The 27,645-nt window shown below is 43.6% G+C and overlaps 1 protein-coding gene across 2 annotated transcripts in view; it reads right to left on the reverse strand.

Annotated features, from left to right (window-relative positions):
• The window catches only part of C8H1orf21 (chromosome 8 C1orf21 homolog), a 100,369-nt gene that overhangs the window by 42,088 nt on the left and 30,636 nt on the right, over nucleotides 1-27,645 (reverse strand). For both annotated transcript variants that reach the window (XM_064720324.1, XM_064720325.1), the window contains exon 2: nucleotides 15,937-16,142. In XM_064720324.1, the coding sequence (XP_064576394.1) occupies nucleotides 15,937-16,030 (94 nt within the window). In that variant the 5' untranslated portion in view covers nucleotides 16,031-16,142. The remainder of the gene's footprint in view (nucleotides 1-15,936; nucleotides 16,143-27,645) is intronic.

Raw genomic sequence — 27,645 nt, forward strand, 5'->3', positions numbered from 1 at the left:
TTATCAGATTGGTAAATGTGAACAACTCTGAGAGGTTTTTTTATTTTTATTCTTTTTTCCAGTGTAATTCAGCTAGTCTTAAGATGACAATTCATAAGCCCAAAAGGGCTGAACACAATAAAACTCAAGAATTGGAAATAGTTGATTGACTGCAATTATCTAACTTACATTTTCCTCCCTGCCTCAGTGCTCTGTGTTGTGATTAGCAATAAAACCCACACGCAGAAAAAGCATCAAACTCCCACAGAGGCACACAGGGATCTGAATGAGGAAACGGATGAGCAAGAGAAAGCAGCACAAAGGACATTTCCCAACCCACAGCCAGTCCAGGGGCACTGGAGGAGAGAGGAAGTTCAGCACAGCCTTGTGGAAAACAAGGAAGGTATGGAGGGGCTGATGTTCCATGACAAAAATAACCCTGAAATGTGTCTGCTGCTTATTCCAAGAGATTAATTGTGATTAAACACATATCCAGGCAGCAGCTGATCCTGTGGGGATGGTGCTTCCTTGGACACATCATCCCTTGGAGCAAGTCAAGGGCACCGAGAAGTCCCTGAGTGATAGCCAGGATAATCAGACTGACATGTGAAATTCTGATACACCTGCACAGGACAGAGTCTCCCTAGAGATCAAAAATTTTAAATTCACAATAGATAAGGGCACAGATCCTTCAAATGCTGCCTCATTTGCCATATGCACCAAGTAGCTCTAAACTGGTGGCAGAAAACCTTGCACAGATTTCTTATGATATTTCCAGAGCTATTTCCAACAGTGCTAGTAAACTTCAATACTTTCCTGATGATACATTAAGTATTCAATTATCTCTGGCACAGCTGGTGTTACTGTCCCCTCCATCCTACCAACTGCAGAAGTGCAGACAACTGGATAATTTACACCCAAGGCAGGCAGCAGTAAGAAAGCTTTGAAAAATAAACCAGTAATTTTTCATAACATTTTCTGGACCAGTGGAATTCACCACAGCAAACAGCAAGTCTTACTCTGGAGAAATCCAACTTCTCCTTAGGAGAATGGCTTCACACTGCCAGAGGGCAGGATTAGATGGGATTTTGGAAAGGAATTGTTCCCTGTGAGGGTGGGCAGGCCCTGGCACAGGGTGCCCAGAGAAGCTGTGGCTGCCCCTGGATCCCTGGCAGTGTCCAAGGCCAGGTTGGATGGGGCCTGGAGCAACCTGGGACAGGGGAAGGTGTCCCTGCCCATGGCAGGGGTGGCACTGGATGGGCTCCAAGATCCCTTCCAATCCAAACCATTCTATGATTCTGTGGATACAGATAAAACAAAAATCAGAAAGCCCCTGCAGATTTTGGTAGAATCAGCCTAGTAATAGAAAGTGTCCTACAAAATTAATATAAATGTCCTGGCTCTAATAGATGGTGTGTGTTTGAGCAGAAGAAATCTCTGCTTGTATCTCAAAAAGCAATAAAGCTTTGACACAATCTAAAGCAGAGGATCTGCCTTAAAGGCCAAGAGATTATCTGCTGGCATGAGACCCACTGGGGAAGGGGTTGAGGGGCCAGCACTCAGCCCCCGGTGCCTCAAGGAGGGATGAACAGCCCAGAGCTCCAGGCAGCTCCAGCAATCCAAGGGCTCTCTGAACACACCCTGGTGAGACCAAAAGGCAAATGCAGCACTGGCCTGTGAAAAGGCAGGGATCAACTTCATTTTGGTTAATAACTGAGCCATAACAACTGTTTTATCAGCTACACACAGAAATGAAGGGAGCAGATCAGAGATTTGCTACATTTGAAGCAACATCATTACTCATAAGCTCTCCTAGTTCCCTATCACAGGCAAAATGCCTTCCTTAAAACAAGGAGCACTGGTGTAATACATTGGAAATATTTGTTAGCATTGAGTAGTCTCTTGCTGGAGGGAAGTATGAATAAATATGATTCCACTTTGCAAGGGAAAAGAACAGCTGAGTAATTATACAGAATTATACAGCTAGGGAGGACACTGCTTGCTGGTGTAACAGAGTCTTATTCATAGGTAAGACAACACCCTTTATTTCAAATATATTAAATATAGGAATTAAAATAAAATAATTCTATTCAGAAGATGGGTCTTGCACTGCACTATGTTGTTTTCAATGATATATAGACTTCTTTTGACTAAGTGAAGACAAAATTTGTGTTCTATAGATACTATACATATAAGGCAAGGTGTTCAGGAGCTACAGATTCTGAGCTATTTATGAGCTTGTTCTTGTTCTAAACCTAATGTCAGGATGAAAGCTCTGCAAGTGCAAAAGGGATGTTTACACAACACACAGACCTGGAAGCAGATCATGAGGTGTATGGTCATTAATAGTTTGAGGTGAATATGAAAATTACATTAAAGACAGGTTGGATGAATGGGCCCTTAATGGTTTTCCTGTAGGTATGTGCAAAAAACTGCTAACCTGGTTTTGTTCACTAAGTTAAGAGTGACCTGGAGTTGAAGAAGTAAAGGACGATAAAAACCATCTTCTAAGTTTTACCTTCTGATTTCTACTGAAGCAAACACAGCATTTTCAGGTATTTTGATGTAAATGATCAGAAACAAATCCAGAGAAATCCTGAAATGTTGACTGAGATCCAGCAGGACCTCATTAAGTCTGCCAGCTAACAAGACCTTTAAAGCTGTAAGACATTCAGGATCAAGAAAATCTGTACTCTATGTGTATTTACTGAGGTCTTTTCCCTAAATACAGTTTTATACCAAAAAGAAAAGTGAAACATGTTCATGCTTCTTTCTTGCATAGAGCTAAAAATCAAGTAGTGAATATGATAAAAAAAAATAAGGACACTATCACTCAGAATGTGATATATCATGCATCCTTATGCTCCTTTTCAGGAGTAAAAACAAAATCAAGTCCTCTCTCTTCCATTGTGTGGTGTATTACATAAAATGAGAAAATTTCCAATAACTCATATGGGGGAGGAATGGCTTTACAGGACTGTCACAGCAAATCCTGAGTTGAAGAGAAGCAACTCAATTAAATCAAAAGAAAAACAACATAAATGAACCACAAAAGACAGAAATATTGCAAGCACAACACCCACCACAAAATCACAGGATATAAACCAGAAAGCAGAAATGCTTCTAGCTCCAAACTGTGGAAAGGCACAGGGAGGAAGAATTTTGAAGTTGAATATGCTGCAAAAATTCTCAGCAGGCAAATCTTATGAATGAAGATCTCCATCTGGAAACAGATAATTCCACTCAAACATGTCACCCAGTTGCCATGGCAATGTGACAAAGAAAAACAGCACTCATTAATAACAATTTCAGTGATAAATGAGCATATCAACTTAGAATATTGAAACAATTACTGGGTGGGGGGCACAAAACTGTGGTGGTTCCCATGAGAAAAATGTCTTCAGCACTTCCAGACATGGCTGTAAGTGCCTTTACCACAGGAATATGGGCAATGACATCAATTCCAGCTCAGTTTAAAGGAAAGAGCAACACCAGAAAAAAGCATAACTTTATCAAATATATCTAGAGTCACTGTGACTTTCAGAGAAATACTTGGTTAAACAGCAAGCCTTAAAAAAATTAAATGAATAGAATGCTGATTTACACTGATTCCCATTTCAGACATCTAAGGGCAAACAGATTTGGTTCCACTGTCATCAAGAGGGACGATGGGTGAGCCTCTTCTCTATTTGTAGCACAATATCAAGTATCAGGCAGGAGGTGAGTGGTACTTCAGTGATACCACCAAGAGGGAAGTTTCTAAACACACTTTCATCTATCTTCCTGTGCCACATATTTTTCTGCAGTTTCTCTTGCCTTTCTATCACACGACATGCCAGGATTTATCCTCCATCCCTGCTAAACCACAGGTCTGCTCTGTAAAATAGGAGCTTTCTGTCTAACAAATTCCTCTGCACTGCACTTGGTCCTGCCAGGTGCAGAAAGTGCTCCTACTGCTGTGAATGCCACAGATCAAAGCTCCACGTGCTCCCCTCTCCCAAAGGCTTGAAAGCTCAAGGCTATATTTAGATAAAGGACTGAATTGCTTTCTCTAAAAATATTTGTTAAGAACCGTAAGAGATTTTGATGCAATTTAACTGAAACACGGAGCAGCAGGTGAGCCACTTAGATGCTGAGCACAGAACATGCCAAACATCCCAGAAAGGTTTGGGTGGGAAGGGACCTTAAAAATCACCCAATTCCACTCCCTGCCATGGGCAGGGGCACCTTCCACTGTCCCAGGTTGCTCCAAGCCCCATCCAGCCTGGCCTTGGACACTGCCAGGGATCCAGGGGCAGCCACAGCTTCTCTGGGCACCCTGTGCCAGGGCCTGCCCACCCTCACAGGGAACAATTCCTGCCTAATATCCCATCTAACCCTGCCCTCTGGCAGTGAGAAGCCATTCCCACTTGTCCTGTCACTCCACCCTTTGTAAAAAGTCACTCCATCTTTTTTGTCATCTCCCTACAGGCACTGCAAGGCCACTGGAAGGCTGAACAATCCAATTCTCCCAGCCCTCCCTCACAGCAAAGCTGCTCCATCCCTCTGATCATACTGATGGCCTCCCCTGGACTGGTGCCAAGAGCTCCCTGTCCTGCCTGTGCTGGGATGCTGGAGCTGGATGAGCTCTCCTGGAGCCCATCCCTGTGCCACTGGGAAGGAGGAACACTCTGAGATCCACAGCTGCACTGGGAGGACACCAGCAGCGGTGGGCCCAGCTCCAGAGAGAGCCAGGCTACACATCAGGGAAAAAACAAAATCACAGAGCATCAGGACAGTCAAGGAGCAGAATTAGATGGTCTGGGTGGCTGCAGCTTCCAGCACCTCAGTCATCAGCCTTGAGTGCCACAGGCTCATGTGCATCTGGTCTGGAGGACTGGAAGGGTGAGAGGAGTTACTCAGGTTATTCCAACCCTGTTAAGCATCTGGATATCAACTGCCTGGATCCCAAAAATCCCAAAAAAAGTCAACAGTCAGAGAAAGTAGTTGAAAAAATCCTGCAAATTAATATTTCTGGGACTAATTATTAAGAAATGGAGAATATCTAAGTTATCTTCTTAGGTACTGCTTCAAGCACTCGCAGAAAGCAGCAGCTCTATGGTTCATTTGAGTCTAAAGGGTTAAAGCATTTTCTCAGCTGTGGGGGTGGGTTTCTGATCCACTTGGATGTGGGCTGGGAGTGAAATTTCATTGGAGATCAACCAGTATTGGGTGAGCAGCCTGTTGTTTTCCTCATCACCAACCCTCAAAGCTATCAATTCACAGGCAATTCCTGATCCAAGTGATCATGGTTTTACTAACATGAATAGAATAATAAAATTAGCTTAGGAAATAAGCCAACCCATTTTTCTCAAAGGATTATCTGAAAATGCTCATTCAAATTTCCCAAATTAATTTACCTTACCCTAATCCAATCTAAAAATACAGTCACTGCTGGGAGTTGAGGCAGTGGACACCAGAAGATACTGAACAGAGAACAGGTGCATGAGCAACACACCAATTCTGCCAACAAAATCCAAATCCTCTGACAGAACAGCTCTTTAAAAATCAACACACCACACAGACTGCAGCACATCTGCAAAGACCACCCTGAAGCACTTTTCCTTCCTCCTACACAACCCCGACACGTACCCAAGGAATGCCAACAACTGCCTCTGCACATGGCAGATGTGACCACTAGGGCTGGGTTTTTGGAGGAAAAAAGGGGATTGAGACACTCGGTGTAACACAAGCCAGTCCCTAAGTGGAGGATTCCTGCAGAACTGGAAGGACATTCAGTGAGACAGGGGCAGCTCTTTCCTAAGCTATCCCACAGCCCTATGGCATATCCAGTGCTAAATGAAACATTAACTCCCTCAAGGGTGATGCTCACCTGAAGAAATTTAGCAACTTCCCTTCTATTTTACCAAACCTCCCTCTGCAGGCCCAAGCCATGACATCTTTCAGCAGCAAAGGGATGAGATGTGTCTGCCTTATTCTGTAAGGCCAACAGCTCTGACAGAACACAGCTCCATTAACTGTCCTGGACATGATCTTGGTCCTTTGCTGCTGGAGAAGCTCAACCCCTCATGTTTCTGTATGAGCCCACCCCTCCCCAGTGCTGTCAGCAGTTCCCAGAGCTGCTCACAGCTCTCCATCATCCCTTGGAAGCTCTGTCCTCTCCCAGCCTGATGTCTGCCTGTGGCAGAAGGTGCTGTACCAACTGCACTGCTGCTGCTCCTTGGGTGCCTCAGGTTGTGTATCCTGCATTTTCTGACTACTTTCCCCCCAGTTTAAAGGTGGCAGGTGATGATGAAGCCATAATTCAGCTCCCTTGTTTAAATCTATAGGTTTAATTCTCAGATTTGGCACGTGACTCACAGAAACAAACTACTGTGCATCAGCTGTCACAGCAGGAGATGTGCAGCCGAATCAAGGAGGGGGTTACTTGCCTCCCACCTTCACTTGCTTCCTTCTTAGCTCCCTCTACTTGTTTTTCCTTCTTGGTTCCTTTCACCACTTGGTTTCTTCTTAGTCAAAAAGTCTCCAAGGCTACTCTATGTTTTGAGCTGTCATCTAGTGCAAGCCCTGTGAAACTTGGAGTTGTACATACAATTTTCCATCACATTATGAGTTAAGTATTGTTTTAACTAACCTTACACCAGGGGCACAGGCCCACTGCTCTGTATCTGCCAGCTCTACCTTAGCTGGAGGTGGGTCAGAAGAACCACAGCCTCAGAGGCCATTTCATTATCTCAGGGAAGATTTTAAAACACAACCTCAACATCCCCAAATCCAGTTAATGCTAAACACACGATCTCTGCCTTGCTCCCACTGTCTTTGTGTTCAGGATCTGAGGAAACACCATATGTGAGATGGTATTGAAAAAACTTGCCATGTGATCATATAATTAAAGACTTTTGTGCACTCCTCTGTAATTACAAAGCCAAAGAAGAGTGCTGGTGGTGTGCACTCAGAACTCTCTTTCAGCTACCCAGATTTCTGCTTGCTGAAACTGTATAATTCATATATACACATATATATAAAATATATATATATATACACACAGACACTTTTTTCCTTTTTGTTTTCATTTAAGTAACACAACTTTGAGGCAGACACCAGATTTTTAAAGGAAACCATTTCTCAGGTACAGGAGATTACAGCCACAGTGCTTGGCAGGAAGGATACCCAGTAAATGCAATTATCTAGCCCACTAAAAAGATGAAATTGAGAAATGAAAGCAGGAGAGGGAACAAGCAGCAGAGAGATTAATTAAAGGAATGGTCAGGAGGAAAACAAAGAGTCTGTGCCTTGAAAACATGACTGTTCATATGAAGTCCCCAGGTGGGTGTTTGGATCCAGGCTGCCTCAAACACAGCACAGCCAGCTTGGAAAGGCTCCTTCAACTCCATTTCACTGCTCTGGTTTGAAATTCTCCCTCAGTAAGTTTAAAAAAATCACCAAGCACAAAACACTTAATTCTTTTCAGGTCTTTCAATGTAATTAATGAAACTCCCAGTCCCTGCTGACCCTCCCTTCACCCCCATCAGTCTATGTACTCCACGGAACATTCCTCACTTTGGCACAGAACCTGTCAGGGACTATTCAGTTCCAGGAAAAACACCTGACTGACCATTTCTGTGAGCATCCCTCGTGCAGCACTGCAGGCTGTGCCTTTCACTGCCTCTCTAAGCTATCCACCCACCCCAAACCACTCCTGAACAGAGCTGCCCCAAGCATTCTCTGGAAAATAAGTCATTACCACTCCACACCCTCGAAATTACACATCTCCTATTATTGCAAACACAGGATGAGGTGCCTTCAGTTTCCTTGTCAATAAAAAAGCCAATTCCTCTTTCCTTAACAAGCAATGCCATTCTCAATCAGTCAGCTATTAAATGAGATTGTTGCCCTGCAACGTACGACTTGAAATGGATTTTCATACCTTTCCTGGGATAGTAACTTTTTTCTATTAATATTGGGCTATCAAATTTTCCATGCTCATGGGCCTCCAAGAGTGTTTGTAAATCAGCAGCTATTTCATTTTTATTAATTCCAATATGGAAGGGACTGAATAAATACTCAGAACCAGTAACATCTCCTCACTGTCAGTATTTCTTTAAACCAAGAGGGGAGATCTAATGAAAACTTGATTTACAAAATGCAGCACACATTTCCAGATGCAAAAGATACAGAAGTTAATTACATTATTTTACTTACAGACCATCTAGCAGCTCCAAAAGTAACCTATTGGAAAGATTAATATTTTACTCTGGTTACAGATTTTCCATGCCTTCTTCCCTTCCCTTTGGGCAATGCTTTTTAAAAGAAAGCAAAATACTGATGTCTGAAAGGAAAGAGTTTAGTAATGGCTAAAAAACCAACCAATTCCACCCTGTGCATCTCTGGGAGTGTTGTCCAAACCCTCCTGGAGCTCTGGCAGCCTTGGGGGCTGTGACCACTTAACAACAAAATACAGGGGATAACATGCACGCAAATGTAACAACTACAACCATTACACAATTCAGGAGACTTCAGTGGAAAAAACCAACCCATTACACCCCCTTTTTTCCCTCTGAATAGCTCGAGATCATTCATACAGCCATAACTCCTGGAACAAAGGTGACTGCACGCTCCTTCCCAGCACCACAGAACACAGAGTGCTCTGCACCCGAGCTGCCTGAACAGCCCCTGCAGTGCTCCTGTGGCAAGAGCAGAAAGGAAAAACAGAATTTAAAAGCACTCTAACCCTGATCCTTTCTGCCAGAGCCCCCGCTCACACAGGTAAGAAGAAAAAGTGCATGGCAGGGCATAATGACACCCCTCAGCAGAAGCCAGGCTTTGTTTCTCACAAGCACATGAGGCAGAAGTCTTAATATTTCCCATTTTGTTCCCATTTTTCTCTGGTGCTAGCTCCAGGAAGAGCACTGTCAGTCTTGGGCCTCTGACCAAGGAGAACATGAGACCACTTGGTTGTAATATTTATTTAAAATACCCATGATGGCACAGTGTTTTGGAGAATTAGCCACTGAGAAAACGCCTTCTATGTTCCTCTGTCCCATAAAGGCACCTCTGGCTGTGTATGCCAAAGATACACAAATACTTATTGGTTAGGTACCTTTCCTTTGTATTTAACAGCTATTTCTACCAGTAGATATTTCCTACTATAAAATTACAGCCTTAAAATTTTCAGGTTTGTGTTGCTGAAATGAATACACAGCCATGCAGCCACGCAAGGCTTATCTGGCGAATTTGGAATTATCCCCTAGAGTGAGTCATTTCGGCCCAAATTCCAGGCTTTGGTTTTTTAGTTCTCCAAATTTGTGGCCCAGTAATAAAACACTTGGAAAATGGCTAAAGGAACACTGCAGTAACTGAAAGTAAATGGCATTTTTACCAGGATTTTTCCTTGTTTGCATGTCCAGGTAGGCAATGAATGCCAGAGATTGTCTTGAAAAGATTAAGTGAAAAACTAAGTGTGTCTGTACCATAAAATAAACGGATTTCCTTTAGCACCAAGGCTGCCAGAAAACACATCCTGGCTCCTTCCTAGCCAGCTCCAGAGGCGGATGTATGGCCCTATTTATAGCCCACTAATGCAATTGTGAAATGCACACCCCTTGCACTCCATTTCTATGGGCTGGGACTGCACTCTCCATGGGGCTAAGCAGCTTGGAGGAAACGTCACTCCTGGAATAACACCCCATACTCTCTGCCCACCCTCCATGCACTGCAGAGACTTGGGGTCCCTGGGAGCCCTCAGGGTGCTCTGATGCTGATGGAGAGCTTGCAAAAGGGGAAAGCTCACATGAAAATAAGCAGCAAGGAAGTGATGACCTGCCTTGTCAGAATTCAGGACATCCCTCTGGCTGTCCTGGACTGCCAAGACCCCTGCCAGGGGGCTCAGAAACCCTGGCACAGAGGGTTTTGCCTGTGGTTTTGATTATGACCCATGGAGCAAGTTACCAACCTTACATGAAGATCTGCAAGCCACGGAAGTTTAAGTAGAATGACAGTGAATTTATCACAGGTTGAATAAATAGATTTTAGGGTTTTTAGAATGGGGGTTCAGGAGGCAAGATGGAGGAATCTGGGCATGTCCAGCCTTTCTCCTTCTTCTTCTTGGCCTCCATCTTCTGCTGTGATGTTGGCACTTAGAGACTGGAGTAGAAGCTCACTGTCTAACATAGGTCATTGGAAAGTAATTGTAAATATTGTATATGTAGTTTTTTATATAAAAAGATAACACTGCCCCAGGGGCAGGTAGAGTGCCTCTGACTGTCCTGCTGAGCGGACCTTGGCAGGTCAGGAGAAGGGATTTTATAGATAAGATACAATAAACAACCTTGAGACCGAGAAGTTAAGAGTTCTGACTCATTTGAGTGCCAGGCTGCGAAAAGAGACTTTCTAATGTATCTTGGGATGGCTCTGACCAGCTAGAGATCCCGAGACTGCCTGTGATCAATTTCTGCTCCTAAAACAGGGATATCAACTGTTTGCCCACCTCGGCTCACCTTCTGTCTCTGTGCTGTAAATCCCCCCTGGAAGTGGCGAGTCCAACTGTGTGTGCATCGCTCCAAACTCAGCACTGCAAAGATCTGGGTAAAACAGTTCCCTTCCACTGAGGAGAATGGCTCTGCAGAATATTCCCTCATCTAACACCATGACAAGGGGCTGTAAAAACAGCCCAAGAAGATTAACCACCAGAAGAAGGTCACTATAGAGTGCAAGGGCTGTCTAACTAATTTATGGATACCTGTTCTAAGTCCAGCTCTCTTTCAGGTAGGAAAACCTCAGCAATGTTTCCATGGCAAAGATCTTCTATCCATTCAGGAAAGATATCTCTTTTTGGGTCTTTCTGATTATTTTTTTCAAATAGGCACCAAGAAATATCTTCAAACACTATTGCTCTACTGCCTGGACCATTTACAACTAAGTAATTTTACAGCATCCAGATATCTAAAAAGTTGCTCTCCCATCACTTCTGAACTGGTTTTCTTTGCTGGATTGGTGAAAATAGACACTGAAAACTAATGTTGCCATGAAAGGCAAGGTACCTTCTTGGAGCCCACAGGAACCTTTCTACAGACTTGGATGTCATCCCAAAGAACACCAGATGAGTGTTCTGCACTTCCAAAGGACAAAGAATGGGGAAAAGTAGGAGAAGGGAGAACTATTTCAACCACCATCATTACACACAAACCACCACAATTAATAAACAGCTGCTGTCAGTCCTGAGAGCACTAAGAGGCCACAACCAGCGCCTTGAGAGCCCACCTACATCTCCTGCCCATGGATCCAGGAGCTCTGTTCCTGCTGAGACCTGGGACTCCAGTCCCTGCCAGAGCAGGTCTGCATGCCTCTGGTCCGGCCTCTGGTCCCATCTCCTGGAGGCACCTCAGCCCCACACTGCAGGTATCTTCTCTCCCATCTCTCCTCTCCCTGTCTCAGCCTCAGCTCCTGGTGCTCCTCACTGCACTCCCTGGATCTGGTTCATTGCCATGCCTGGGACTGCTCTTTTTGTAACTTTTATATATCTATATTTCTGTGTTGGAGAGGGAGGAAGAGCTTGTTTCGTTACCACTCAGAGCCAACCCATAGTCCAGAGCAGCCTCTTCCCTCTTCTGCAAAAGCAGCACATTTCCCAAGAGCTATAAAGATGAACCACTTCTGTACATAAAATGTGAAAATACAGTTTTCATTCATGTGGAAAACACTTTTTTTTTTGCACATATTGATAATGAAAACATAACTTGCCAAAACCTGAGGGTGCGGTTTGGTTTTGTTTTGATTTTCTTTAAACTCTGTTGCTTCCTCATGGTAATAAAATAGTAAATTATTGACTTACCAAGGGTGTTCTCAGAGTTACACAAATACATGATAAATACATCATAAACCTAGATAACACATGCAATTTTGTTACATTTCCCACATGAATACAACCAGGGTGGGTAGGGTTTGGTCCTATTCCTTTCTCTCACTTCCTGAAGCACTTGTTTAGAGCTGCCCCCTGTTTACTTAGATAAGAAGCAGGCTATCAACAAATTGCTAAACAAGGCAAGGAAAGAGAATCACAGAATGGGTTGGGTTGGAAGGGACCTTAAAGATTATCCTACACCTGCCATGGGCACAGACACCTCCTACTATCCACTTGCTCCAAGCCCCATCCAGCCTGCCCTTATGCATTAATCAGTCTTTCAATCTCATTACAATACTTTACTGCTGAAGATTTCCTTTCCTAGCCTTCTCAGCTGTTCTGAGATAAACTGCTTTATAAACTATTGTGCTTTGGGTTCAGCTTTATTTAGACAGGTTTAGCAACTGGAGCTGCTCTTAATAACAGAAATCCCACCATGATATTCCCATTTTGTCAGGAAATTCTGACCTGACATGTTCACTCCCCCTTTTGCAAAGCACCCAGGAGCTCCATGGAAACATCTGGATTAAGCCTCTCAGACTAATAAACACATTCTAGAACATTTTTTTTCCCAAATCACATTATCACTTACTTTCTTACAGAAAGAATTATTTCAATAACCTCCTCCTCAACGGAACATCCCATAATTTTTTATAAAGGGACAAATAAAATTAATCTACAGGAGATGCTATATTATCAAAACATATGCTGAAATCAACAATGCTCAAGGCTCTATCATGGCATTTTGTTCTTCATTGGTATTTACATATTACAGTTCTTATGTATTACCCTGGAAATCAGCTTTGAAGTGGAATGATGAATAAATGAAGATTTATTATTACTATCCTTATTAGAGGGATTTTAAAGTCATTAGAGCCCAACAGACATAATAATCATATTATATTCAATCTTCTCTAGAACATCTCCTTTGATAGGCCTGCTAACTCAATTATTTAAATATATATTACAGCAAAATGCAGCATGACTCCCACAGCTTGGGACAGGGTGGAAATTTTTATGTTTTGGTTTCATTTACCAGGATTTGTCCTTACAGAATTCATGGGTTTCATGACGGGTTTTTTGGTTTTAAACACCAGGATTTCAAATTCAAAGTGAGCACCTGGCTCAATGTGTCTGCTCAGCTAAAATAAAAGGTTAAAAGCTGGGGAAGAAATAAGGTACTGGAGATCAATCTTAACCTGAAGTGACTTTTAAAAGTTAAAAAAAAAGAAATCTCTCAGAAGCCGTGATCTCCCAATAGTCAATAGACCTGACTGCAACCAATCCCACCATGAAAGAGAAAGATCCACAGGTTCTGAGGAAGAGCCAAAGCAGAACTGCACCACTCTGAGAAGCTCAGAAAATTCTCTCTGGATTCAATGTCAGTCAAGTAAAAACTACTCATGGGGGAAAAAAATCCAAACACTGCTTAATTGGAAAGTACAATCCTTACTATTGACTCCTCCTACTTGCAGGTTGTCTGGGGCAGGTGCTAGAGGAAGGAAGGTGAGCTGCTCCCAGTGGGTGCAGTCACACAGAGAGGGGCAGTGTCCTGTCAGCCAGATCCCTCAGAGCCCACTGCCTGCCAGGAAGGCAGCACCAGCACTCTGCTCTTTCCCTTTAATCCTATCAGTGCTGTACAAATCCCTCGGGACTTCCTCCCCTAGTGAAACATCTGAGGCACTGTGGCCATCACAGGCATGAGGCTCATCCCTGCTGCTTCTGCACAGGCACCTGATGTCACCTTGGTCCCCAGGGGCCAACCCTGCCTGTGCTCCCTGTCCCTGCACAGCATGGCTCACGCTCACTGATGTTCTCAGGGTGTTACTGACATATCAGCCACCTTCCAACCCCACCTGATTTCTGCTTCCTTCACTTTGCAGCCTCCTAGCCAAGAACTAACCTCTAATTCCCTCTCCATCACCTCCTGGCTCCTCATTTCCCTACCACTCACCTTGGTTTAGCTCTGCCTATTCATACTGCAGGGGATTTTCAATGCCTACAGGCAGCACAGATACTCTGCTCATGGCCACTGGCTGGGTGAGACACTTCTGTCCCTTCCCAGAAATAAGAAAGGAAGCATCAGGGTGGGGAGGCCCTGGCATAGGGTGCCCAGAGCAGCTGGGGCTGCCTCTGGATACCTGGCAGAGCCCAAGGCCAGGTTGGATGGGTCTTGGAGCACCCTGGGACAGTGGGAGGTGTCCCTGCCCATGGCAGGGGTGGCACTGGATGATCTGTAAAACTCCTTCTCAACCTCCTCCTGCACTCAGCTCCTGACCCAGAAGCTGTCTTTCAACAGCAAGGGGAAAATGTGACTTCTGTGGATACCATTCAATGAGTTAAGTCAGACTCCAGCTCTGCTAAGAAGGAATCAATAATGGACTCAGGTCTTTAGGAATGACAAATCCCACACCTAAACTAAAGCATGGGCCAGGAAATGGTTAAGAGCAGGTAGTACTCCTGACAGTAAAATACAGAAGGATTTACAGCCCTCAAATGGATCCCAGAATACCTAAATGCTACTGCTGACACCAGTCCAGCTCTATAAATGGGAGCTTTTTAAAATCCCTTCAAGCTTCTTGATCCTCTGACTCCAGAAGCTACTTTAAGTTTCCTGTGTTGAAGTTATGATCTTTGGCCCACAGCATGTGGTTAAACCACCACAAAAAAAAAAAAAAAAAAAAAAAGAAAAAGACTGAGACTCACATTTGGCCAAAAATTGCTCCCTCACTAAGTATAAGCTAAAATCTAAACTCAAATTCCTTTGAGCAACTGATAGAATTTTCTGTTTATGACAGCACTTAAAGCCTATTTTAAACAAAAGCAATGTACTGAGCTGACAATTCCAAACCCAGCATCTCCCAGGGATGAGAAAGAGGACTGAACAGCCCCGAAGTTTGTTCAACAACTGCTTTCTCTTCAGGGAACACTTCTAGGAATTCTTACTCTGAGATCCACTGGGACACCAAGCCAGCCCTCAGAAAGGCTGGAAAAAACACCAGGGAGGTTTGGTGTACTCATTACCAAGGCACTTGTTTTAAGAATGAAAGTACTAACGCAACTTATTCACAGCTTAACTTTCAGGCAGGTATCCAGGCAGATCTAGAAATTTCATTTCTGAACAGGCTCTCAGATAATTTCTGACATTTTAAAATCTGTATTTAAAGACTTACATCTTTATCTAAAAAAAACTTTGTGTATACTGGCAGAACCTGGGGCAAAAAAAAAAACCCGTGAAGCTGACTATGATTTTATCTCCTATTACTTCACCTCTCCTGATGCACAGACCTGGATCACAGATCAGTCTTCACAGTGAACCAGATGTTTTCCTCCCACACTCCCAGCTTCCCAGCACCACTAAATCCCTCAGTTTCTAGTTTCACTGTACCTTCAAACCCTACAGGACTTGCTACAGGACTTCAGAACTAATGTTTTATTGCTTTACAGAAATGAGGAATAACTTTTGGTAGGAATAACTTTTCCTACCAAACGGATTTTCAATTTTTAGGAAATGAGTCAATTAAGTTGGTACCCAATGGCGTATAACAGAGACACATATATAAATATATAAATATATAAATATATAAATATATATATAAATACATATATCAATGCACATATAAATATATAAAAATATACTTATATAAATATATATTTTATATATATATATAATATATATAAATATATATACATAAATACCTATATAAATATATATAAATACCTATATAAATATATCTATAAATACATATATAAATACATGAGGGGGCTGTGCAATTTGTTGTCTTTGAGCTATTCCAGGACTTATGAAGGTAAAGACAGTGTAGTACTGTACTTCACTTAAAATGTTATTTTTTCACTAAGGATTACACCTGTTTCAACTGTCATGGTTCCCTCCCCTGGACGGGCCAACTGCTCTGCCATTGTGACATATTTTACAGGCATTTTGCTTTGTGTTTGGTGAAAGGTTAAGACTCCCTCATACACCTTCCAGGATGGTTTTGGTGGACAAAGACAATGGACTCACGGTGCAGGGACAAAGACAATCCTGCGACACTCACCCCCAAAGACATCTCCGTTCTGGTAGTTCTTGCCCTTCTGAGTTTCCTCTTCGTTTTGAACAGTGGACACATGCTTGGCGGAGGCACAGCCCATAGCTTCATTCAGACAGCTCCAGCTGCACCGAACCACAGATCATCTCTAGCGACGCCCGCTCATCCTGGCAGGAGGAATCCACCTCCCCGCGCGGCTCCCGCGTGCCTTCCACCTGAACACGGCAGAGAGAGAGGAAAACAGTCACTCAGGGCACCCTCCACATGGTGAGCTTCAAGGAGGTAAAACGTGGAGTTTGTGAGGAGGAGCACAAGGGCACATCTTCAGGCTGCTAAAACCATATTCCTGGTACAGGCAGGTCATGATAAAGATGCATCCAGCCTGCCCTGGGACAGAGCAGTTGAACTTAAAGCCTCCTCCAGCCTGATTCTTTAATCCATGGCTTGAAGAAAGCAACATGCAGCTGTTTCCCACCCAGGCAGCTATTCTCACAGAACACAGACAGTTTTGGGAGAGGAGATAAGAAACCATCAATATCTGCTCCTCCTGCTCCTTTTACCAATCTACCCATCGAGCCAGATTTCTTGAAAGCATTTTACTGATTAAGAGCTGCTAATTGCAAGTGTTGGGACAAAATAACCCCTCTAAATCAATTAAAGATCTTATGTTCCCAGATGTGAAAGGCGATAGTCAGCTGTATTATCTTTTCTCTACATGTTCATTATTCAGCTCAATCCATAAAACCTCCATTGCTCAAAAAGACAACCAGCCCCATTTTAAGATGGAATAACACTCCCTGAACAGTCCAGATGTCACATAAAACAAAAGGGAAAAGAAAAATCAAATCCAGAACTGTAATGTTTTAGGTTAAAAAGAAATTCAAATTAATGCACTGTTTATTGCTAAATGGTTCTGCACCGGAACAAAAGCTACCTCAAAGTTTGATGAGATGACCTGGTTTGCCTTTCCACCTGCCAAACTTTTCCAAAGAAAGAAAAGTCAGAAACTCTCCCTTTTCCCAAGTTTTTCAGCTCAGCTATAGCATAAGATCATACACACCATTTCTTAATTCATTACTTCTGAGCATGTACTTTACAAGGCTCTGGCTCGTTTTGCTCCATGCTGACCACAAGTTCACGTGTAACATCAGACTAGTACTCTTACCTAGGGAGAGCTGGGTGAGATGATCTTTGAGGTCCCTTCTAACCCAAAGCATTCTGTGACACAGCAGTATCCATTCCAGCAGAAATGGATAATCCCAAGGGAAAAGGTGACTTTCCTCTCCCTGAGCACTCAGCACTGGAGGCTCAGTGACACACCAGCACATGGTCTAGGAGGGTTCTGCTCCTGCCTCTGCAGGGATTTTGCTGCCCATCCCCACAGTCACAGACATGAGGATGGGGCAGCCAGGCTCAGAGTGATTCCATTCATCAGACCATGGCGTTCAGCAAGAAAGGGGAAGGACTGGATGCAGAACCACCTCTAACTCCTACTCACAGGCAGCTTCCCCCTTCCCTGCACAGAGCAGAGCTTCTCCTCCACTTGCTGAGGGCATTCCAGAACACACAGTGTGTATCTGCTAACCCCTGCTGCCAGCAGCCACCCTTCCCCAGTTTTATTTCAGTACATCCCCCTACATGCTCTGTTCCTTTTTTCCTTCCCTTACACAGGCACACTTGAACCTGAATTTCTCATTGCCCCATCCTTCTCTTCCCCCTAGACAAAGCTAATTACTTGCCCCAAAACACAGGATTTTATAGGATCACAGAAAAGCTTGCCTTGGGAGGGACTTTAAGCTCATCTCACTGCAACCTCTGCCATAGGAAGGGACACCATCCTCTAGCACAGGCTGCTCCAGGCCCCATCCAACCTGGCCTTGGACACTGCCAGGGATCCAGGGACAGCCAATGTTTTGGACAGCTAACGCCAGGCATTGTTGCTGTTAGTGGAAGGGAGTGATCACACCCCTCTCCAGCAATTTTAAAACCCCATATGGTTACATAACTTCCCCCATCCCAGAAAACCTAGATTTTACAGGAAAAGTTACTATAAAGCCAGGGAAGTCCCTCAGTTTTTGCAGTTCAGGGAGGGTCACAGCTGACAGTTCACCCTCTCCTGTGTCCAAGTGGCAGCCTGCACTAAGGTCTTCATCTCACTGCTGGGGGAAACAGGGATCCAAAGGGATTTAAAGCATCAGCCAAGCTGTGCTTGGAGATAGGTAAACACAGGGGTGTAGGAGATGGAGGAGAAACAGCAGACTGGGAGAGGGAACTGCTACCTGGACTGGAAATGAAAAGGGGACTTATCTTCCCAGAGAACATAAATTTGGTTAAAGACAAGAGCTTTTAATGGACCAGTTGAAACAAATGAGGGGATAAACATGACCAACAGAGTCTGGCTGTGTGACTGACCAACTGACTTCTGGTTTAAAATACAACCAGTAGTATTATTCCAGGGAAAAGGGCATGGCCAGCTATAGGAAAAGGAGCAAGGGAAGGCTTGATGTAACCCTGGAAAGGATGGGGAGGTGTGAGACCTGGGTAGGAGGCTGTGTGGGGGAAGCACTGCCCACCACAGCTCAGCCTCTCTGAGCAGCAGAACTGCAGGCACAGAAGTACCTGTTGAATGAATTATGCTCCTGCCTTATTCAATTATTTTTCCTGCTTCCTTTTCTGCCTCTCAGCAGGGACCGTTTACAAAAGGGAAAACAGCTGCTTAGTAATAAAACCCAAATGTATTTCACAAAGGAGCAGTGGGCTGGGTTTAGGAAGGAGATTTTTTTATGAAGCTTTATACAGCCAGCATGCAGCACAACAAACTGCAAAATACTTAATTATTGATTAGTGCCCAGGATGGTGATGGTCCCAGGACCACTGAGCTGCATGAACAATCAGGAGCAAGGGGATACAGAACAGGAATGCAGAAGAATAAAGCTCTTTGGGGAAGAAAGGGAAAAATATCCACTGTCAAATCTTTCCTGCAGCATTTTGATAGCACACATCAACCTCTAAAAATATGGTCACGTTTGAAGGCATACTGTGATTAAAGGAAACAGATGGGGATACAAGAACTGGAAGTTTCACCTTTTACATGAAAGAACAGCAATCACAGCAGCACCTGAAAAAGCCATTCAATTAATAGTTGGGTTATGGAGGCAAACTTCTCCTGGTGCCAATAAACTGGGCTGAGAAAGCTACTGAAAAATGACATGCAAGGTGAGTCTAACACACAGCTCCAGGCATGCTCCTTGGGCTGCTGTTAACATAGTGCTGTGAGACACAGGTAACTAAACACAACACAGGGATAGTAAAGTATTTAATACCAAGAACAGAGTGGGAGGAAAGCAGCATTAATTTCACAGAGGATGAAATCCACAGTACAGGGCAGCAGGATGCTCCCCCTACTTGGGAAACCTCCCCTGCCTGAGGACCAGAGCCCTCAGGAATGAGGTCTGGGAATCACTCAGAAGTGAGGCGCAGGTCCTCACTCAGTGGGATGGCTGGCAAAGCTTTGGGGATGTGAAACACAGCACTTCACAGGGCACCAGAACAACACATCCGCTCCTCCTCCTCCTCCCCCACTTCTGCACAAATGTAATCTTCCCTTTTGTCTTCCAGAGCATTTTGGGGGCACACAGATTTTCAGAAGCCAAAAATAAAAAGAAGAAGAAAACCTCAAACCATTTGCAGTTCATGTTCACCACCCACCATCACTAATTATCAAGATTTGAGAGGCAATTTGCAGGCTCCAATCTGCAAAACGCTGGTGAGAAAAATCTCTCAGGCAGATCAAAAGGGTCTACACCACCCCCAAATGAAATGCAGCAGGTTGAGGACTAACATCTTACACGTGGGTCAGAAGAAGACTAGAGGCACTCTCAGATGCTTGCTTTGTACCCCAGGTTTCTTCTGAGCTAAAAATGGGGGAGCCCAACTCTCGGAATAGAGAACACCTTTGGAAACCTTCAGCAATTCCTTTTTTCTTTCTTCTGAGCAATGTCTATGATGTGTTTTTTTTCCTTTACCAACTCTTTCAACACTTCATTAATCCATTCATTACGCCCTCACCTCTTATTTCTGATGGTCAAAGGCTGCATCCTTGACAAAACACATTTTGCTTCCACAAACACTTCATACAAATGGAGGACTTCCAGTGTTTTACAACAAATGCATGTTAATTCTTCTAGTACAACAGGTGTATTTGTTTTCATCTTTATTGCATTGAGATAACTGATCTTGCATCATCTTCAGGCTGCAGATACATCCACAAGTTTCTTTCTGTGCTGACCACACAGGAAATCAGGTTAAAATTTCACAGCGCTCAAGAGATCAAAGCAACAAGTTTCATGCAACCATGAAAAACCCCCAAGCTACAAAAGCCACCCTTGGCTTTTCCTATGAAACAACCTGTTCCAGGCAGAACTTGAGGATTTGACTTACTGCTGCTAATTACATTTATTTCATATAAGAAATAGGCCTGTTTGATTTCCATTTCATTTTTTTCCCAAGAAAGCAGAAATGAATTCTGAATTTGTCCTGCACAAGAGGTACTGGTAGTTAGCACCTGGGACTTTTCCACTGCAACATCCCTCTTCCTCAGCTACCTTCCACCACAAAAGTTGGCTTTTTGGGTTTTATTCAACAGCCAAAAGGCATTTTTGGAGCTAAAAAGATATTTTGTCTTTGAAGTGCACCAATTGCCTAAGGAGGGAAGGAAAAAAATATTTTAAAAAACATCATATAAGGTCTCTTTCTCCTTCTTCAAATTATTCAAATTGTCATGGATAGTGCAGTTATATTGAAAATTAACCCACTGACTTGCTAAATAAGCAGTTCTAAATGAACAGCAGAATGAGTGGTGAAAACACTCTGGAGAACATCTTCCAGTGGCACGGGGGAGAAAAGAAAAGTCAAAGTGAGTGGTGACTTCCGCTCCTTGGGAGCCACGGACAGAACGTGCTGCCCTCAGCCACTGGTACAAACAGCCAGGAAATTAAGCATTTTCTGCCCTTCTGTGAAAGGTTTGCCCCTGTCATGCTCAAGTCCTGTGTTTATTGCAATTTCAGCAAAATTTGCTGATCTTATTTTCTTTTGCTTGCAATCAGGATTTCTGCTGATTCGGTACATGGGGTTTTGATATATTAAAACAACAAGTGATTTCCAAATAGAAAAGCTTTCAACAGCATCTTGATACTTCCTGGGAGCATCTTCTCCTTGCTCAGACTCTTAAGGAGAAACACCACCAGTAAAGCTGTGGAAAAAGATTTCAAACATCACAGAGTAAAATACAAATATGGAAGGGAAAGGGAATTGCATTGCAATCATCCTCTCCATTCACACAGGGTGGAGTTAAAGTAAAATCAGTGTGAAAAGCCCAGCAGCACATGAGATGTCAGTCACACAACTTACCATTTTTCCAAAGAAAATTAATTACATTTCATTCTGAATTTCTTTTACCCTGAAATACTTTAGGAGTAGTGATACAAAGATTACCACCACCATTACAGAATGCAGTTCTAATATTTAATAACTTTCGCCCCTCTATGAGAATTAATAGACAAAATTTTGAAGAGAGATGAGATTTAACTGGCTGGCAAGTTTTAGTTTGCAAACAGAGATGGCCTGTTTCAGGTGAGAACCCAAACTTTTTAAACATATTCCATCTGCACAACATCTTCCAAACCAGTAGCAGTTCCAGAGCTTGCCTTTAACACACAAGCAGGTACTACTCAACCAGATTTCCAAAGATTCAGGACATTTACCCTCAATTTTTCAGAAATTAACAGGAACTTTTCGTAAAAAATAAGACTATATGACAATATGCAGAAAACACCTAAACATTTCCTGCTTCTACAGCAGAGATGGTTGTTAGACGGACCTGACAGAGAGGCGTTCACAGAATCATGGAATAGACTGGGTTGGAAGGGACCTTAAAGCCCATACCATCCTACCCCTGCCATGACAGACATCTTCCACAAAATCCCAGGTTGCTCCAAGCCCTGTCCAGCCTGGCTTTGGGCACTGCCAGGGATCCAGGGGCAGCCACAGTTTCTCTGGGCACCCTGTGCCAGGGCCTGCCCACCCTCACAGGGAGGAACTTTTTCCTAATATCCCATCTAACCCTCACTAAAAATGACTGCAGTCAACACCAGATTATTAAAAATCCATCAGCAACCACCATGAGGGATCTGATTAAAAGCAACAAGACCTTTCCACTGACTTTGGCTGGCTCGAGGTCACTTCCTGAACCTCCAGTGTCATGAAACAAAGATTGTTTTGTGATTTATTTCCAAAGGGATTTTGAAAATGCAGTGCTGGTGGTGGCACCCTGGGCTGATGTGATGTGACACTAGGCAGGACTGCAGAAAAGCCAGGTTCCATTTTCAGTACGTGACTTTCTTGTGTATCTAAGAATAATCTCCAGCATTTACCGTAATGGGAAGGTAGCTCAAGCACCTCTAAAGTATAAAAAAAGCAAGCAATAAGCTCTCCCATTTAATTTTATTTCTGTCTTCATGGTTTAAGAGGTTTAAGATGCTTTACTGAGCAGGACACAGTAAAAGGCCCTGAGGTACAGGAACAGAGATTTATACAATATTTAATACACTCCAAGCACAGGTCTGGGCATCATCTCCCTCTTGAAGACTCACTCCCCTTGCTCTGCCTTAATAAAATAATTTAAAGATGCAGCCATTACAGCTAGGCAGTCACCACCATCATGTCAAACCACACTAAAATAATTGATGTAGAATCTGCAGTCACTTCATCAACAAGACCCTGCTGCTTTGGAGGAAGACCTTGAGGGATAATTACCACACTCTAAAAACAGCCTTGTTCTCCTGAATTCCTCTCATCTTCCCACCAGGGCTGAGGGATCAATCTCCAAATGTCAACACTGACTCTGGCCTGGAGCTGAGCTCTTTTAAGGACTGCCCCTCTCCCATAAAAAACAGTGGTTTAACAAGTCTCTCCTAAAAATGTGAAGCACATACTTCTTTATTTCAACAGGAAAAGCATCAAGGACCTAATACCACCCAGTAGTGTGGTAGCAAAGACCTGGAATTTTAAGACTTGAATGTCTGATTTTCATTACTTGTTCTTTCACACTTTGATTTCCTTCCCAAACTACTTCTTAATCTTTCCTGTGTGCCACCATGAAGGTAGAAATAACCACACTGAGATGGGTCCTAATGCAATTATCTACAATTGCACATTTGCAGGGTCTCACCTCCCTTTAGACCCACTGATTTATCATAACACCTCTACAACAAAAAGCCCCGCAGTCAGCTGACTGGTTACCCCCTAGAAAATTCTTTAAAATATCCACAAATGTGATGACAGACCCTGGCATCTCCAGCTCCATCAATGAATGATGAATTCATAAACAGCAGCAAGTCACCTCTCTGCTTGAAAATCCAGCACAGAATTACCCCACTTCACAAAACTGCTTTTACTCTGCCTTGAATATACACTCTCCAGTTATGCTGTGAGCTTCCAGCTTCCACATGGAGACCCTTCCTTGCATGCTGGTACAATATATCCGGGCCAAATTGCTGCCCACAGAGGAAGAGCAAAGCAGCTGCATCTGGAGAGGGGTGGCTGGATGTCCCTGGATGTGTCTGCACCCACACAGAGCCCACAACCCAACCCCCAGCACACTCCAAGGCATTTTTCATCCAAAGTGCTACAGCAGGAGCTACTTTATGTGCCACTGAGGATCAACATAACACAGGACAACTGAAGGGGCTGAGATGCTGGGGACCTGCTGCCAATGTGTCAGCAAGGAAACATTTGCCATATGCACGTCTGCTACTGCTGCTGCTGTGCAATTAGGGGATGGAACAGCTTCAAGGGGCCTCCTCTTCTGGCAGATGAGCTAGAGAAATAAGAAATCTTTCTTCACTAACCTGATAACACTTAAATGACAGAATAAGTGCAGAGATGCTGCTCAAAACCACAGGAGGTGACTCATCCAGGCTGCTGAGAGCAATCCCAGCACAGGCACCCATTCCATGCACGTCTGCCTCCTCTGTGGCTCAACCAGCAGCTGCAATCTCGCTAAAAATCAGCAGGTAAAATTCAGGATAAGAGCTAACAAAGCAGCTCACTTCACTCTTAGCTCTTCTGAACAAATGCATAGTATTTCTCCTGGGTTTTTTTTTTTTTTTTTTTTTTTTTTTTTTTTTTTTTTTTTTTATGATTTCCTAGCTGTAGTCCCATGGAAATGGCACAAGCAGGAATGAAAGGGATGCACACAGCAATCTGCATTCCCAAAATGACACTACTGATTTCTCCCTCCTGCTTTGCAGGATAAGTCCTCAGCATCAAGGAGAACACAGGATTTTTGGTGCTGAAGGCCACAGTGCCTGAATGTTTGTGCTGTTATGGTTTGATCCAAGAGCCCTATGCCATATGCTATTCAATCTCGTACCTATCCCACAGGTTATCCCTGAGAATCCCCAGCTGGGAGGGGAGCTGAGAAAGCTGCTCTGACAGCAGCAGAGCTTCAGAAACCTCCAGTCCAGAACAAGGAGCTGGAAAAACACAGCTGAGAGAGGAACCAGGTTCTGCCCCTGTAAAACCTGTTGTGATCCGTTCCCTACTTTCATCCCACCCCTCCATGAAGTACCAGGCACAGGAGCTTCTGGACAACCCTGATGGAGGACAAACACTTCCTTCAACACAGATTTAGGAGTTTACTCCAGTCCCAGCTTTCTCCTCTTTTTCTTTCTTTTATTTAAAAAAAAAAATCTTAGAACATCATCAGTTACTGTTCCATGGTGAGAAGCTGAATGGATACATCCATAACCAAGCCTAGATGTTCACAAAATAACATCTAAACCATGTTTCAGCCTATGACATAAATAAATGAGCAGCAGACTAGCCAAACCAATTGCAGTATTTTCAGTTCATGTTAACACAGTGATAACTCAAACACAACCAGGCAGGGCAGAACTGGATCAGTGGCACAGGAGCAGGGAGGGCTGCAGATCTCTCCTCCCACTGATGACAAGGAGCAGCCAAGAGAGCAACAGCCCTCACAAGGATTTAAAACACAGAAACCAGCTTCTGTCTTTTTTTAACTACCTACGTCTTATTCCAGTTGGTAACATCCTGTTTCTGTATTTTGACTTAATGCTACATTTCCTAAAAGTGATAATTTTATGTGTATAGGGAGCTGCATTTCATACACCTGCACAGTGCTCTTCAGCTTTGAGCCAGAGTTTAAGCACCTATTTGAACTCAAAAACCACCATTTAAATCCAACTGTGTATAAAGCACAACTTCCCGATTGACGGTGTAAACCTTTCCTGGATACCATTTGAATTTATTGAAACCAAATACCATGCAGAATAGTAATGATGAAGCAACTTTTGGCACAAAAAAAAAGGTTTAAGAAGCTTCTTTTTGGAAAGGTCTGCAAGGTATTGGTTAGATATTGAGTTAGATTCAGCCCCAATGCATGCAAACACCATGCCAGGGCTTCCTGCAGGCACAGCATGGATGCAGGGACTGCAGAAGGCACTAAATAATGTAAGTCATTCTTGCAAAGGGTGTGTGTGCCTTCACATCTGTGCAGGAACAGTGAAGGGTATAAACTTATCTGTGCTGTTCACCACCAAAAACTGAAACTGGAGCTGAGCTGGCAAGCAGGAACCACCCAAACAATTTTGGGTCCTGCTTCCAAGTCCCTTTAGGCAGCACACAGAGAGTAATTGAGGAAGGAGCAGGGGATCCCATGTCAGTCCAGCTTCTGGATGCAGGGAGATGAAGTGCTGGCTGGTGTCCTGTGAAAAGTCTATCCCTGAGCAGGGGCAGACTGGAGGAAACAACCCTGAAAGCACAGGACAAATGGAGCGTTCTCCCACGCCCCCTCACAGCCACACTGTGGCCAGACCTCAGTGGCATTTTCCTGCCAAATCAACACATGAATAGAAGAAGGGGAAGAGCCCAGCTGGAAAGAGCCTCAGAGCAGTTAAGCAAGGAGAAAACTCATACAGAGCAGGGAAAAAATACAAATTCTGCTCAGCTGTAAGAACGGAGAAAAAATGTATAATAAATAATTGAAAAGGCTTCCAAAGACCATTGAATACAATCAGTAGGAATTGAAATGTAATAAGATTTTTTTTAAGAATTTTAGTGTCAGAACAATACAAATGGCTACAGGATCATAATTCATGTGGAAAACCCAGGTCAAAATAGGCCAGAGCAGGCATCCAAACACGGCAAAGCTCTGCAGATGCTCCTGCAGTTTTCTCATTAAGAGAAAACTGATGGGGGGGGAAGATTCAATGCAACTGTTCAATTTGTGACAGTGGAACAAAATAATACAAGGCCCCTGAAGAAATCAGAAATATGGATTGCAAAAGACTGAGGCAACTTTGAAAAGCAAGGACAATGTGAGGGCACAGTCTGTTTGGCTTGAGGAGGGACAGAGCAGGGACTGGCTCTGAGAGTGTAAATGCATTCCCCAGGCTGGCCACACTGGGACCCTCACTCACACCTGAGAGCAGAGGACACATCCACAGGCCAGTGAAAATTTCCCCTACCATACTGCTTCCATCATCTTGAGGACAACACTGTCTCAAAAGTATTTCCCAAGTTCTTCCACTGTACTCCAAGCAGATCTCCTTTTTCATGGGGATCAACTGAACTGACCCTCTAGGAGCTGAGTCCTTCTGCCCACAAGGATTCTCCTTACAATTACTTCATTATTCAAATGTTCAAACACTGCTCCTTTTCCAATTCAATTAGTTATTCTATAGTGTCAGTTATTACATAATGTCACAGAGTAAGGGGCCAAGGAACATGTACCTCTGTGAACTACCCACACAGCCATAAAGAATTCACCTTCAACAGCCTTCAAACCTTATGGACTTTGGCCTGCTGATTATTTGGGCAGAAAACCATCACATTTCAAAGGTGCTTATACTCAAGTGTCCAAGGCCAGGCTGGATGGGGTTCTGACCAACCTGGTCTAGTGGAAGGTATCCCTGCACATGGCAGGGCATGGAATGAGAGGAGCTTAAAGGTCCTTTCCAATTCAAACTGTTCTGGGATTTTGTGATTCAGCAGCACAGCATCAGCTCAGTATTTTTGAAAGCCTCTCAAAAAGGTTGTCAAGGTTTTATAATCTTCCCCAGGGACTTATCTCTAAACCTTTTTTTAACCCTGTCACGTTTATTAATTTGGGAAGTGATGCAGTGTTGCTTAATGTCCATTTATATTTTGTTCATTGTTTTGTTGTTATTTCCCTCTCTGTATCCAGCAAGGACTAACAGCAGTAACCTGAGGTCTCCAAGTCCAGCAGGACCATTCCACTGTCCAGGGCCTGTGATTCCCCATGACAGAGACACTTGGACACAGCTGCATCCCCTGTTAAAGGGCAGCCAGCCACCCAGCAGCTGGAAACTGTCGAGCTCAAAGGCCCCTTCACTCCCACATTTAGCTTTCTGCACATGAAAATAGCAGCTGCTTTCCTGAGAGTCAATTCTGCAATCCCTTTATGGGCTTTCTCTCCCTCTTTTAGGGTCAAGTGTGAGGAGGATTCCTTTTTAAAATTAGAAAAAGAGATAAGTTTATGAAGGCTGAATCAGGCTGGCTCTCTTAGCCACACTTTTATCATGATAGGAAAGCAGTACTGAGACTAAATTCAAAAAACATTGAACTGGATATTAAAAAGAAGAAGGAGGGGGAAAAAAGGAAAATGGGAGAGCC

The sequence above is a fragment of the Zonotrichia leucophrys genome, chromosome 8, assembly GCF_028769735.1.
Source record: "Zonotrichia leucophrys gambelii isolate GWCS_2022_RI chromosome 8, RI_Zleu_2.0, whole genome shotgun sequence".
Taxonomy (NCBI): domain Eukaryota; kingdom Metazoa; phylum Chordata; class Aves; order Passeriformes; family Passerellidae; genus Zonotrichia; species Zonotrichia leucophrys.